At 54.9% G+C, this 14,720-nt stretch overlaps 1 protein-coding gene and 2 long non-coding RNA genes across 28 annotated transcripts in view; 1 reads left to right on the top strand and 2 right to left on the bottom strand.

Annotated features, from left to right (window-relative positions):
- Positions 1-2,774: 2,774 nt before the first annotated feature.
- LOC149127642 (uncharacterized) lies at positions 2,775-3,982 on the bottom strand. Its single transcript, XR_016231833.1, has 2 exons — positions 3,913-3,982; positions 2,775-2,926 (listed from the first exon to the last, which is right to left on the bottom strand). It is a non-coding gene; the product is annotated as an uncharacterized LOC149127642 (long non-coding RNA).
- Positions 3,983-5,578: 1,596 nt separating this feature from the next.
- On the bottom strand, positions 5,579-6,530 carry LOC149127641 (uncharacterized). The gene is made up of 2 exons (XR_016231832.1): positions 6,402-6,530; positions 5,579-6,155 (listed from the first exon to the last, which is right to left on the bottom strand). It is a non-coding gene; the product is annotated as an uncharacterized LOC149127641 (long non-coding RNA).
- AGK (acylglycerol kinase) overlaps positions 6,350-14,720 on the top strand; it is a 103,897-nt gene continuing 95,526 nt past the window's right edge. For 4 of the 26 annotated variants that reach the window (XM_089329652.1, XM_089329649.1, XM_089329651.1 and 1 more), the window contains exons 1-3: positions 6,845-6,864; positions 13,068-13,184; positions 13,575-13,692. Coding sequence is in view for 15 of the 26 variants with exons in the window: in XM_089329638.1 (XP_089185764.1) it covers positions 6,442-6,499; positions 13,065-13,184; positions 13,575-13,692 (296 nt within the window). In the remaining 11 variants the exon portion in view is untranslated. The other 22 variants (XM_089329641.1, XM_089329653.1, XM_089329646.1 and 19 more) reach the window with 19 other exon arrangements.

Here is a 14,720-nt window from a genome sequence, read left to right as displayed (position 1 = left end):
TAAAAAAAGGTTTGCTGGAAAAGTATGCCATGTTACACCTGTAGCACCTCATCCATCCTGTGCTCAGCATGTGTCTTTTTTTTTTTTTTTTTTTGACAGGCAGAGTGGACAGTGAGAGAGAGAGAGAGAGAGAGAGAAAGGTCTTCCTTTGCCGTTGGTTCACCCTCCAATGGCTGCTGTGGCTGGCACACTGTGCTTATCCAAAGCTAGGAGCCAGGTGCTTCTCCTGGTCTCCCATGGGGTGCAGGGCCCAAGCACCTGGGCCATCCTCCACTGCACTCCCGGGCCACAGCAGAGAGCTGTCCTGGAAGAGGGGCAACCGGGACAGAATCCGGCACCCCAACCGGGACTAGAACCTGGTGTGCCGGCGCCGCAGGCGGAAGATTAGCCTAGCGAGCCACGGCGCCGGCTAGCATGTGTCTTGAATGCACCATGAGACCACATAGGCATGTGTAATCACATTCCATGATGTCACACAATGATTGAGTCACTTAATGATGCATTTTAATATCGCCTTATTTGTTAAAGCAAAGCATACCTCTAAGCCTTTTTTGAAAATTTATTTATTTATTTGAAAGAGTTATACAGAGAGAGGAGAGGCAGAGAGAGAGAGAGAGAGAGAGAGAGAGGTCTTCCATCTGCTGGCTCACTCCCCAGATGGCTGCAATGGCTGGAGCTGTACCGATCTGAAGCCAGGATCCAAGAGCTTCTTCCAGGTCTCCCAGGCAGGTGCAGGGGCCCAAAGACTTGGGCCATCTTCCACTGCTTTCCCAGGCCGTATCAGAGAGCTGGATAAGAAGAGGATCATCCAGGACTCGAGCTGGCGCCCATATGGGATGCCGGCACAGCAGGCAGCAGCTTTACCCACTACGTCACAGTGCCAGTCCTGCCTGGAAACCTTATGACTATGCTAAGTTCCTGTTACTCTCCTAAATCCTTCATCTAAAGAGCAATTCATAGTCATAGGAAGTATAAAGATGCAAATTTTCAACTGTGTAGTTATGTATTAGGTTCACGCTATAATAGCTACAGTTTTGATTGAAACTTCATTTCCTTAAAACAAAACAAAATAAAAAACAACAAAGCAGAGATATTCTGTTGGACTCTATGCTCCTGGAAATGAGAACAATCTTTCAAGTAAACTTAAAATCTATTAAAGGTGAAATTTCCCCCTTTTTGCCCCAGGGTACTTCGAGACTGTGTTACTCTGAGAACTGGTTTTTATTTTATTTTATTTATTTTTAATTTTTTTTTTTACAGGCAGAGTGGACAGTGAGAGAGAGAGACAGAGAGAAAGGTCTTCCTTTTTGCCGTTGGTTCACCCTCCAATGGCCGCCGCAGCCGGCGCACCACGCTGATCCGATGCAGGAGCCAAGTGCTTCTCCTGGTCTCCCATGGGGTGCAGGGCCCAAGCACTTGGGCCATCCTCCACTGCACTCCCTGGCCACAGCAGAGAGCTGGACTGGAAGAGGGGCAACCAGGAGAGAATCCGGCGCCTCAACCGGGACGCAGGCAGAGGATTAGCCTAGTGAGCCACGGTGCCGACCGAGAACTGGGTTTTGCAAAAACAGTACTGGGGACCTTGCTTTGTATAAGCACCATTAGCCTATCTTGTTTGTTTTTGCTCTCATGTAAAATAGGCAGTGGGAAGTGCTAGCCAGGGCCCAGCCGGTCAGGAGGAGTAGGAGGCAAAGGATGACAAGGAGAGAGAAGTCACAGTTAGGACAATCGGGGCCCCTGCAGACCAGGGATGACGGAGAGCCATACAGAGGGCTCCTCCAAGTCCCCCGTGGTAACGTGGTAACGGGAAGACAGTCTCTCTGCTGGGAGCCCGCTGGGTTCTGGAAAGGCCTCATTTACATGTTTCCAATCTGGTAGTAGCAGATTCAGTGGATATTAAAGGTCATAATAAGGAAAGGATTTTAAGCATAAATATCACAGGAATACCATTTCATAGTTTTCTTCTTAGGGGGAAACCAAGTAGTCTAAAGAAGTCTCTATGCATAAGATAATTACATAAACTGACATGGATGTTACAAGTTTTTCATGTAATTCTCCTTAATGGACGTGCTGCCTCATCGGGGCAGCACTGTCCTCACGAGGAGATTTTGTCTGAGCTGCTCCAAGCAAGGCTCCTAAAGTGGCCCGAGCACCACGTCTTCCTCTGAATCGTCAGCTCAATTTTACTGTTAGTGAATCCATAGAAAATGAGCCTGGCCCGGGTTCGAGGTGCAGGGAAGTGAGCAGAGGATGATTTTTGGGACAGTGAAAGGCTGAGCAAGGGCAGGTGCTTGGCATAGCAGTGAAGTCACTGTTGGGTTGCGAGCATCCCATTCTGCAGTGCCTGGCTCTGCTTCACGTTCTAGGCTCCAGCTGTGTGCACCCCGAGTGACGGCTCAAGTGCTTGGTTCCCTGTTACCTGTGGAGGGGGCCTGGATTGAGCTCAGACCTTTCGTTTCAGCTGTGCCCCAGCTGTTGGGGTGTTTGGGAAGTAAAGCAGTGGATGGAAGAAGTCTCCCTCACTCGCTCGCTCTCAAATAAAATGCAAATGCATTTTTCAAAAGGGTTAAGCATTCCAGTGGTGACAACTCGCTTTTTTTGCCATTGATTGTCACCCTTTTCACCTCTTTTGAAAAGCAATGTCTTTATTGTATCTCTTACCCTCAGAAAGTCGATGGCTTGTAATTTCTTCAGTGCCCATTCAAGGAATGGAAAATGTGGACAATAAGAGAATCTGTTATTTCCCATAACAGGATGTCCAGCGTGTGGGGAAGCTGCAGACGCAGTGCAGTCAAATCACTCGGCTTGACGACATCATCAGGGACCCAGGTGCTTCCCTTCATCGTCCTCTGTCTTTGCCCCAGGCTGGCTCCCTTCAGGATCAACAGTGACCACGGCAGTTGCAGGCATTATGGACAAGATGATCCTGTCCAGAGGGAAAGATGGGGCCATTGCATTCTTTTTTTTTTTTTTTTACAGTTTTATTGAGATAACGCACATACCATACGACTCTCTCAATGTCTTTGATTCACTGGTTTTGAGTATACTCATAGAGTTGTGTGACCATTACCACCGTCAATTTGAGAACATGTTCATCAGTCCTAAAAGAATTCCCATACTATTATAGTCATTTTCCATTTCCCCCAAGACTTCCCCCAACCCCAGCCACAGGCAACCTCTAATCTACTTTCTGGCGCCGTGTCTTGCTCGGCCTTGGAGGTTTCATGCACATGGAGTCACACAGTATGTAGTCTTTAGGGACTGGCTTTCCACCTGGCTTTATGTTTTTAGTGTTGATCACCATTTCTTTCTTGAATCCCCTGTTTTCAGAAGGAGGTAACTCTCCCTAGAGATTTCTCAGCAGACTTCTCCTAAGGCTGTGGTCTAAACTGAGCTATGGATTGACTCCTAACCTAAGAAATGGCTGAACAAGAATTACTATTGGGGCTGGTGAACTGGCAGAACAAGAATTACTATTGGGGCTGGCACTGTGGCACAGTGGGCTAATGCCCTGGCCTGAAGTGCCAGCATCCCATATGGGCTCTGGTTCAAGACCTGGCTGCTCCACTTTCAGTCCAGCTCTCTGCTGGCCTGGGAAAGCAGTGGAAGATGGCCCAAGTCCTTGGGCCCCTGCACCCGCGCAGGAGACCTGGAAGAAGCTCCTGGCTCCTGGCTTCAGATTAGCGCAGTTCTAGTCATTGCGGCCAGTTGAGGAGTGAACCATCGGATGGAAGATCTCTCTCTCTCTCTCTCTCTCTCTCTCTCTCTCTCTCTCCCTCTCTCTCCCTCTCTCTCTCCTCTCTGTGTAACTCTTTCAAATAAATCTTAAAAAAAAAAAAAGAATTGCTATTAAGGATTATCTTAAAGAGTGCCAACCGAGCCCTCGTACTGGAAGTGGGATTGACCACTTACCTGTGACGTAGGTCCAGGCAGGCAGCGGTGGGGAAGGTGAAGGGTATGCCTGAACAAGAGTTGGTTCCTGTTAGGAAGGGAGGGTGGGGAGTGGGTGTTGGGTAAGGAAGTACAAGGTACACCATACTTTGCCAGTGCAACATAAGAGGTGCAGGTAGAGCAAAGACTCAACAGTGAAAAGGCCCATCCTTACCTGGTTTGTGCTGCTGCCACTCTTCCACTCCTCCTCTGTGTTTTGCACCTGTAACGTACAGACTCTGGGGCAGTCTTGACTTGGCAGTGAGCCGCTTGTCTTGCAGGAGCCACTGCACACCCTATCCCTGCTATCGAGTCTACCAGCAGGGTTAGCCAAGCTGGCCAGCTGTGAGGGCCTCATGGAAGTGGCAAAGGCAGGGAGGAGTAACCAAGAGGTGAGAACCCCCTGGTGCCCACTTTGCAGGAAATCAAAGGACAGTTTGGCAGCCACCTTTGCAGTCCCCGCTCTGTGTCGTTGACATATGCAACTGGGAGGGAAAGTCTGAGCCGTGGGTCACTCAACTGTGAAGACGCAGTCTGAGAATTACATCTTTGTGTGAACGTCATAGACCTAGGTGGTGTAGCTCACTGCACTTCTAGGCCATACACGCTTTCTGTATATGGTATAGCCTTCTGCTCCCAGGACCGTGATGAACAAAACATATGAGATCACAAGAGAAAACGATGCGATCAAGAGACACAGTGTGAGGCTGCTGCCAGCATTTACAGTAAATACCTTTTCATAAATAGAAAATCATTCTAACATAATTCTTTAAAAATGTTAAGCACATAAACCAGTGATGTGGTTGTTAGTAACGATCAAGGGTTAGGTCTTGTACATAATTGTATGTGCTATAGTTTTATGTAATTGGCTACAAGGGAGGCTCGTCGGCACCAGCACCACCACAGACAGGAGTGGTGTGTGGTGTTCTGAGGTCACAACATCGCCACGTCGGTAGATGACCGGCATTTTCCAGCTTTGGTTGTGGGACTGCCACCACGGATGCTGTCCTTCACTGGCAGAAATGTCGTTACACAGCAGGTATGTGTACATCGTATATCAGCTGGACTGAGCTGATCTGAAGCCAGGAGCCAGGAGCTTCTTCCGGGTCTCCCGTGTGGGTGCAGAGGCGCAAGGACGTGGGCCATCTTCTGCTGCTTTCCCAGGCCATAGCAGAGAGCTGGATAGGAAGAGGAGCAGCTGGGACATGAACTGGCGCCCCTATGGGATGCTGGCACTTCAGGCCAAGGTTTAGCCCACTACGCCACAGTGCTGGCCCTCATCCTACTTCTAAACAGGCATTTACCTCTATAATCCTCAGTATCAGACTGATCTAATGGGAAGCTACAGAGATTCAAGGATGGCCTGTCGTCATTCTGGGGAGACGCCTCAGATACGGAGCTGTAGGCACGGCTTCCTGGGAGTGACTGGACACCGTCAGCAGTTACTCCTATGCCCTCACAGGAATATGGGTTTATTCTATAAGCAACTGCAGTACATGCTTTCAGTTTGCTCAAAGTGTTACCGATTTGCTTATTAATACGAATATATTAACATATATTAACATATATTCATATTAATAAGCCATGTGGGCTCTTGCCACATATTCAGACAATTCTGAATACTGGCACAAATAGACCAGGCAGCATGTTAAGTTTTAGCTTTTATTCAGTGAGAGCAATGCATAGGAGAGTGAGGGCCCTGTCTAAAAGAGAAAGGGGAATCTCGCTTCTTACTGAGCACCAGTGGTGGACATGCAGGCCGGGAAGCATGCAGCAGGTGGCCCCAAGGCATGGGGGCAGCAAGGGGTGGGGCAGGGAGGGCAAAGGACAAGGCAAAGTGAAGAAAGGGGAAAAGGCAAAGAGGGGCGGGCCCACCGCAGGCACTTCCAAAGGGGAGCGGTTAATTAGCCTGATTGGCAGGTGGGCGTGCAGGTGTGGCCAGTAGGGGCCTGAGACACACAGGGGCGTGGGAAGGCGTGGTCCTCCAGCTCACAAGCCTAATCGACTCCATCCTCTGTGCCTACCACAGAGGCTCTGTACTGAAGGGTGTTGTCCGTCGGTGCAGCCGCAGTACCTGCACAGCAAGTGTTGGATGATGGATGAAGGAAGACGCGGCCAGGTCCTGGCTTGGTCCCCACGCCCACGTGGGGGCTGAGGACGGAATTCAGGGGGTCTGCACGGGCCCTGGCTTCTCTGTCGCTCTTTGGGTCTTTAGAATCTGTTCTCTGCGGCTGCAGAGATGTGCCCAGTGTCAGCCAGACCACATCACACACACACACAGCCCAGTGAACCCGCCCCATTGCGCGTGCTGTCCAGGGCCGGAAAATACAACCACTCTCCCCCACCCTCCTGGGTTTGCAGTTGGCCTCGATGCGGTAACAAGAAACAGACGATCAGAGAAAAACAGGCTCGTTCATGAACACGCGCAGGGCACGCGTGGGCGGGGTATCGCTCGCCAAGCCAGGGCTTACCCAGCACCTGGCGGCAGAGGAAAAGGACTTCGACGGACACATGGCAAACAAGCTGTATCAGGGAATTCGGGGGTCCCTTCCGGGGAGAGTGGGGGCAGGTGCGTCCCTGGGACGGAGGGCCGAGCGCCGCTGCACCTGCCGTCCTCAGAGGCAGGCGCCCGCGTTGGGGGCCGGAAGCCCCGGGCGCGGGGCGCTCCTCTCCCGACCTGCCGACCCGCCTCCAGGCCCCGAAAGCAGGGTCGGCCTCGGCAGGCGCGCCGGGACCCAGCGCCGGGCGACACTAGGGCGGAGGGAGGCAGCCCCCGGGGCGGTGGGCCCCGCCGACCCCTACCCCGGCGGCAGCGCCGCGCCCGCACGCGCCAGCGGCGGAACCCGAGGGCGGCGGCCGCGGTTTCCCTCGAGCGAGCGGGGGAATCTTGAGGGAGCGCACAGGAAAGGCAGGGCGAGCGCGGGCCCGGCGCGGGTGAGTGCGGCGGGCCGGGCGCGGGGCGGCGGGGCCGGGGTGCGGGCGCGGGGGCCGCGGTGCAGGCGCGGGGCTGGAGTGCGGGGGCCGCGGTGCAGGCGCGGGGCTGGGGTGCGGGCGGCGGGGCGGCGGGGCGGCGGGGCCGGGGTGCGGGCGCGGGGCCGGGCGCGGGGCTGGGGTGCGGGCGCGGGGCTGGGGTGCGGGCGGCGGGGCTGGGGTGCGGGCGCGGGGCTGGGGTGCGGGCGGCGGGGCTGGGGTGCGGGCGCGGGGCTGGGGTGCGGGCGGCGGGGCCGGGCGCGGGGCCGGGGTGCGGGCGCGGGGCTGGGGTGCGGGCGGCGGGGCCGGGCGCGGGGCCGGGGTGCGGGCGCGGGGCTGGGGTGCGGGCGGCGGGGCCGGGCGCGGGGCCGGGGTGCGGGCGCGGGGCTGGGGTGCGGGCGGCTGGGCCGGGCGCGGGGCTGGAGTGCGGGCGGCGGGGCCGGGCGCGGGGATGGGGTGCGGGCGGCGGGGCCGGGCGCGGGGCGCGGGCGGCGCGTGTGCAGGGCTCGCGTCCCAGCGCCGCCGCTCGCCTGCGGGCCGTCGGCTCGGGCAGCGGTGCGGAGTGGGGCCGGGAGTGGCCGCGCGTGGAGGGCGGGAGGTTCCTTCATGCCCGGCGCCTTCCCGGCTCTGGGGGGCCGGCTCTGGGGGGGCGCACACCCCACCTTCCACGGCGGGGGCGGGGGGGCGCCGTGGAGTGGAAGCGCTCTCTGGAACGCAGGAAAAGCTGCCTCTACGATACGGTACCTCGATTTTAGCCAAGATGCATAGCCTCTGATGAGATTGGGGAGCGAACATTGCCCCGGTTACTTTGAAGGGGACATGTGTATGTTACATGATGTCATGTGACATGTATGTTACGTAGCTGAGGATTGCATGTGGTGATGACAAATACAGAAAACGTTACAGGTGCTCTTCCCAGCCCCAGACGGTAACCGGAGCAGGTGTAGGTGGTCAGGGCGGGTGTAGGTGGTCAGGGCGGGTGGTGGCCCCTCACTGGTGCAGCCAGAACAGGTGTAGGTGGTCAGGGCGGGTGGTGGTCCCTCACTGGCGCAGCCAGAACAGGTGTAGGTGGTCAGGGCAGGTGGTGGCCCCTCACTGATGCAGCCAGAACAGGTGTAGGTGGTCAGGGCGGGTGGTGGTCCCTCACTGGCGCAGCCAGAACAGGTGTAGGTGGTCAGGGCGGGTGTAGGTGGTCAGGGCAGGTGGTGGCCCCTCACTGGTGCAGCCAGAACAGGTGCAGGTGGTCAGGGCAGGTGGTGGTCCCTCACTGGTGCAGCCAGAGCAGGTGTAGGTGGTCAGGGCAGGTGGTGGCCCCTCACTGGTGCAGCCAGAACAGGTGCAGGTGGTCAGGGCAGGTGTAGGTGGTCAGGGCAGGTGGTGGCCCCTCACTGGTGCAGCCAGAACAGGTGTAGATGGTCAGGGCAGGTGGTGGTCCCTCACTGGTGCAGCCAGAACAGGTGTAGATGGTCAGGGCGGGTGGTGGTCCCTCACTGGTGCAGCCAGAACAGGTGTAGGTGGTCAGGGCAGGTGTAGGTGGTCAGGGCGGGTGTAGGTCCCTCACTGGTGCAGCCAGAACAGGTGTAGGTGGTCAGGGCGGGTGGTGGTCCCTCACTGGCGCAGCCAGAGCAGGTGTAGGTGGTCAGGGCAGGTGTAGGTGGTCAGGGCGGGTGGTGGTCCCTCACTGGTGCAGCCAGAACAGGTGTAGGTGGTCAGGGCGGGTGGTGGTCCCTCACTGGCGCAGCCAGAGCAGGTGTAGGTGGTCAGGGCAGGTGTAGGTGGTCAGGGCGGGTGGTGGTCCCTCACTGGTGCAGCCAGAACAGGTGTAGGTGGTCAGGGCAGGTGTAGGTGGTCAGGGCGGGTGGTGGTCCCTCACTGGTGCAGCTGACCACTCTAGCCTTGGAATCCAGGTCCAGGCTGTGGCCTTGCTCCTTCCAATACGTTTTCCTGTAATCCGCAAGCCATTAAGCACTCAAAGCAGGGTTCTGCTAGGTCAGGACTGGCCTTTAGGCAGACTTGTCACCTCTTAGATTGTTCTCCGGCTTGCTGGCATTCTTTTCACTCCATGGTCACGTTGCCTGGTTTTTTTACTTTCAGTTTTTTAGATGTATTTATTTGTTGGGAAGAGTTAACAGAGAGAGAGGGAGAGCCACAGAGAGAGATCTTCCATCTGCTGGTTCACTCCCCAGATGGCCCCAGGGACCCCCGGCTGGGGCAGGCCTAGCCCGGAGCCAGGAGCCTCCTCCACGTCTCCCACTTGGGTGCCTTGCCTGACTGGTATCTGCGATCAAACTTGAGTTCCTTTAGGAGGATGAATACCAAGTCTGTCTGCTACCCAGTTTCTCCTGGCTTCAGGGGCTAAACCCTGACCTGCCGTGGGCATGTCCATTTGGTTGCCCCTCAGGCATCAAACGCAGTGTCTCCTCCAACCTTGCACACTGTCTCCATGCATGCAGTCCAGGTCTAAGGGACTGAAATCTATTCCTGGCTGGGTTCCTCCTCACCGCTTACAGTCAGTGTATCATCACGTGCTTCGAATTTCCATCAGGACCTCCAAATCCTCTCCGTCTTGCTTGTTCCTTCCTTCAGGTACCGCGAGATGATTCAAATAACTTCCCGGGGGCTTCTTGATGTTTATTTCAGCTTCTGCCAGTGCACTTTCCATCCTGCTACTTAGTGATCTTTGTGCAGTTCAAATATGATTGTATTTCATCAAGGAGTTTTCAACATAATAGCCAAAGTGCTTAGTATAGGTCTCTTCCAGTCTTCCTCCCAACCCCTAGTCCCTTATCTGAAAGCCAGTGGTTACTGGTTCTAAAACATCTCCCCACGGCAGTCATGGGCGTGCTTGTTAAAAACGAAGATAACAGCTGAATTCAGAGCACGTGAGATTCTTGTGTGGACGGTTAATGCCCAAGTGTGTATTTTTAACAAGCTCTGCCCTGGACCCTTGCTCTTTAGGGGTTCAGGACATGCTGCCCCAAAATGTGGTGCCTTGGCGTTTGAGGGACCAGCAGAGGCAAAGCTCACTCTAGGACTTTCTTCATTCATTCCTCCCACGCTCCTCCCCAAAGCTGGCCATCGAAGAATCCTCTGGCCGTTGTGTAAGGCCCTCCTGTAAGGCACCCTGCCTGTACCCAGAGGACATGGATGCCCTTCTCGCTGAAAGCAGAATCCAAACCAACAGGCCTTGCTGACTTGCCATGTTTATTACTTTTAGGTCATAGCTTCTGCCACTCTTATCAAACAGCATAAAAGCACACATTTCTGTTTCATTGAGTCTTCGTTTCTGAAGACTCCTGTGTCACGTAGAACTTGCATTAAATATATTTATATATTTTCTTAAGCCGTCTTTTGCTGTAGGGGTCTCAGCCGTGAACCTAGTGTTGGGTGAGGAAAAAGCCTCCTGCCCCAACACTGCCTCGTGTGTGTCTGAGCACACCTTCCTGTTTGTCCTGCCCTGTGTGCGTCTTAGTTGGGGCTGCTTTAACAAGATACCATAGACTGGTGGCCTAAGCAGTGGCTGTTTATTTGTCCTAGTTCTGGTGGTGCGAAGTCTGAAGTCAGGGTGCTTGGTAATGGCTCTCTCTCTCCTTGCCGTATCCTCATGAGAGAGGATGAATGCATAGATCTAGGGATCAGGGCTTTAACGTAAGGACGGGGCCACGCAGGTTTGCAGCATAGAACACACGCAGCTCCTCTCTTGTTCGTGATGACTCGGAAGCCGCCCCTGACCATGCCCCACCCCTGATGCCCAGACAAGGTGAGCTCTGGTCTTGTAGGCTCGCACTGAGCCCGTGCTCCCCACCTGGCATTCACCTGCCTGTGTTGCAGCCATAACTGTGACAGGTGTGACTCTGTCCTGGTGCCCGGCACAGGGCCTAGCACGCAGGTGCTTTGAAAGGCCTCTGGGATGAGGGAGTGCTTCAGAGCCAGAAGGAGGGGAGTTGAGGAATTCGGTGAGCCTTTGGGAGCCTCGGTACCAGCCCGGCTGGCAGGCAGACTCCCAGGAGGGCGGGCCCCCTGCCACTGGCTTCATTGCTCCTGGTGATGCCTTGTGTTTTAAAGAGTATTTGAGAGGTAGAGTTAGACAGAGATGGAGGGAGAGACAAGGAGAAAGGTCTTCCACCTGCTAGTTTACTCCCCAAATGGCTGCAACGGCCGGAGGTCAGCCGATCCAAAGCCAGGAGCCAGGAGCTTCTTCTGGGTCTCCCACGCAGGTGCAGGATCCCAAGGACTTGGGCCGTCTTCTACTGCTTTCCCAGGCCACAGCAGAGAGCTGGATCGGAAGTGGAGCACCTGGGACTTGAACCGGCGCCCAAATGGGATGCTGGCACTGCAGGCAGAGGCTTAGCCCACTATGCCACAGTGTCGGCCCTGATGTTTCTTACCTTAAGAGGAATTTTAAACAAAGGAGGCTAAGAGTGAGACCTTTTGGTGGAAGTAGCATGGTTTTTTATTTTTATTTTTTTTGTCTATTTACATTGCACACAGTCACAGGAGATTTTGTTTAACGTACATATTTAGCAAGTAATTACTATTCATCTTAGAAAACTTAGAAAACACATTGCAATTAAAATGTAAAATAAATAATAATAAAATACCATTAACTGTCCCCAACTTGGAAATACTTTAAGATTTTGTTTGTGATTATTTCTATTGGTATTTTTTTTAACTTACAATCTTTTTTTTAAAAAAATTTATTTTTATTTGAAAGACAGAGTTACAGAGAGAGAGGTCTTCCATCTGTTGGTTCACTCCCCAGATGGCCACAACAGCTGGAGCTGCGCCGATCCAGAGCCAGGAGCTTCTTCCGAGTCTCCCACAGGGGTGCAGGGGCCCAAGGACTTGGGCCATCTTCTCCTGCTATCCCAGGCCATAGCAGAGAGCTGGATCGGAAGAGGAGCAGCCGGGACTAGAACCGGCGCCCATATGGGATGTCGGCGCTTCAGGCCAGGGTGTTAACCCACTATACCACAGCGCCAGTACAATCATTTTTTTAAATAAGAGTCATCTCCCTTAAAATTTTTTATTTATTTATTTGAAAGGCAGAGCGACAGAGTGATTGGTTGATTGGTTGATTTTGTGACTACTGGTTCTCTCTGTGGTTAGGTCTGGGCCAGGCTGAAGCCGGTAGCCGGGTAACTGCATCCTGGCCTCCCACGTGGGTTGCAGGGACTCAAGCACGTGGGCCTTCATCCACTGCCCTCACAGGTGTATTAGCAGGGAGCTGGATCGGAAGCAGAGAGGTCAGGACTTGAAATGGCACTTGGGTGTGGATGCCAGCATCTCAAGTGGTGGCTCCACCCACTGTGTCACACACTGGTCCTTTGCACTCATTTTATTTTTTTAAAGATTGACTTATTTGAAAGGCAGAGTGACAAGGAGGGACTCTTTCATCTGCTGGCTTACTGCCCAGATGGCTGCAACTGTTGAGGTTAGACCAGGCTGAAGCCACCTGCCAGGAATTCTCTCTGGGTCTCTCATGTGGCTGTCGGGCTCAAGTTCTTGGGCCGTCTGCTGCCTGCCCAGGTCGTTAGCCGGGAGCTGGGTTAGAACAGAGCAATGTCGCCCCCACTCCCTTTTAACTTGATTGAAATATTACCAGTTACGTTTATTGTCTTGTCTATTTTACTTGATATTTTGAGGTTTTTCTGTCATGAAGAAAAACATAGATACTGTACACTGTACACCCTTTTTCGTAAAGTTGTGCTAATTTACCTTTTAGAAATGTGTGAGTGAGAAGCTGGCGCTTGGTGTAGCGGGTAAAGCTGCTGCCTGCAGCGTTGGCATCCCATATGGGTGCCGGTTCGGATCCCGGCTGCTCCACTTCCGATCCGGCTCTCTGCTGTGGCCTGGGAAAGCAGGAGAAGATGGCTGAAGTGCTTGGGCCCCTGCACCCATGTGGGAGACATGGAAGAGGCTTCTGGTTTCTGGTTGGTGCAGCTCCGGCTATTGCAGCCAACTGGGGAGTGAACCAGCGGATGGAAGACATCTCTCTCTCTCTCTCTCTCTCTCTCTCTCTCCCTCCCCCTCCCTCCCTCCCTCCCTCCCTCCCTCCCTCCCTCTCTCTCTCTTCTCCTTCTCTCTCTGCGTAACTCTGACTTTCAAATAAATAAATTTTAAAGAAAAGGGTGGTGAGTGTTTCCCTCATTTTATTTCGTCAGCAGTAAAAACCACCTACACAGCCTGTTCCGTGGGAGTGCTGCGAGTTCTTTGTCATCTGCATGCCTTCGAGCACTCAGGAGGCTGCACGTCTTCACCTCACCGTGTGCTGCTCCCCTGCCGTGAGTCTCCCTGCCCAGGGCCCAGTGCATGCCAGCATTTGGAGAAGCCCTTTACCTCGCTCGTGCGTTGTTGGGTCCCTTATTTGCAAGGACCAGCATGGAAGGATGGCAGAGTGAGACTCTAAGCAGGAACAGCAGAGGAAGCTGGGTTCCCTCTCTCCTGCCTTCCCCTCTAATGCAGTAAGGAAAAGCTGACCAGACCAGGGAGAAGGGGAGTGTCGGTGGGCTGCTGTGGAGGTGAGGATGAGGCCAGAGAAGTGATAAGAAGGAAGAGGAGCGGGGACGGGCAGCCGGAGTGAGAGAGGATGAAGGAGTGGACCACAGAGTCCCAGGGGTGCTCTATGTGCCTTGAATAATTACTTTTTTTTTCTTTTTCTCCCTCTAACCTAGCAAGTCCTTGGGAGAAGATGACTGTGTTCTTTAAAACACTTCGAAATCATTGGAAGAAAACTACAGCTGGGCTGTGCCTGCTGACGTGGGGAGGCCACTGGCTCTATGGAAAACACTGGTAAGTGTCTGGGAGCCCCCCCACCTTCTCCCCCAGCCCCCAGCAGCAGAACTGCCAGACAGTGCCTGAGCGTCAGTCGTGTCCAGCTGGGCTTGTCACTGAAATGCCGCATACGAGAAGCCCAAAGACAGAGGCTTCTCGTTGTGAGCGGTTCCGCCTCATCGCCCCGTACGCAGCTGTTACTCCCCTGCTGAGGGGGGCTCTGGCAGCAGGGGAAGGAAGCTGCCTTTACTCCTTCGATTACTGGGAGTCGGTGGTCTCCTGGATGTTACTGCGTCCGTCTCTCACTGCAGCCTCGTTCCCCTGCCTGGCCCTGCCCTGCCCTGCCGTGTCTCACTGCAGCCTCGTTCCCCTGCCCAGCCTGGCCCTGCCCTGCCCTGCCGTGTCTCACTGCAGCCTCGTTCCCCTGCCCAGCCTGGCCCTGCCCTGCCCTGCCCTGCCTCTCACTGCAGCCTCGTTCCCCTGCCCAGCCTGGCCCTGCCCTGCCCTGCCGTGTCTCACTGCAGCCTCGTTCCCCTGCCCAGCCTGGCCCTGCCCTGCCCTGCCGTGTCTCACTGCAGCCTCGTTCCCCTGCCCAGCCTGGCCCTGCCCTGCCCTGCCGTGTCTCACTGCAGCCTTGTTCCCCTGCCCAGCCTGGCCCTGCCCTGCCCTGCCGTGTCTCACTGCAGCCTCGTTCCCCTGCCCAGCCTGGCCCTGCCCTGCCCTGCCGCATCTCTCACTGCAGCCTCGTTCCCCTGCCTGCCCCTGCCCTGCCCTGCCCTGCCTCTCACTGCAGCCTCGTTCCCCTGCCCAGCCTGGCCCTGCCCTGCCCTGCTGCGTCTCTCTCTGCAGCCTCGTTCCCCTGCCTGCCCCTGCCCTGCCCTGCTGCGTCTCTCTCTGCAGCCTCGTTCCCCTGCCTGCCCCTGCCCTGCCCTGCCGCGTCTCTCCCCTGTGACTGGCTCCAAGCATCCTCTAAGCCTAGGGTAATTGAAACAAGACAGGACTTTAGCCGTCTGTCTGAATAAGAAATTCCGAGGACTCATGGTGTT

The sequence above is a fragment of the Oryctolagus cuniculus genome, chromosome 3, assembly GCF_051225735.1.
Source record: "Oryctolagus cuniculus isolate XC-2025 breed Fujian yellow rabbit chromosome 3, ASM5122573v1, whole genome shotgun sequence".
Lineage (NCBI taxonomy): Eukaryota > Metazoa > Chordata > Mammalia > Lagomorpha > Leporidae > Oryctolagus > Oryctolagus cuniculus.
This window is presented reverse-complemented; position numbering and strand designations above follow the sequence as displayed.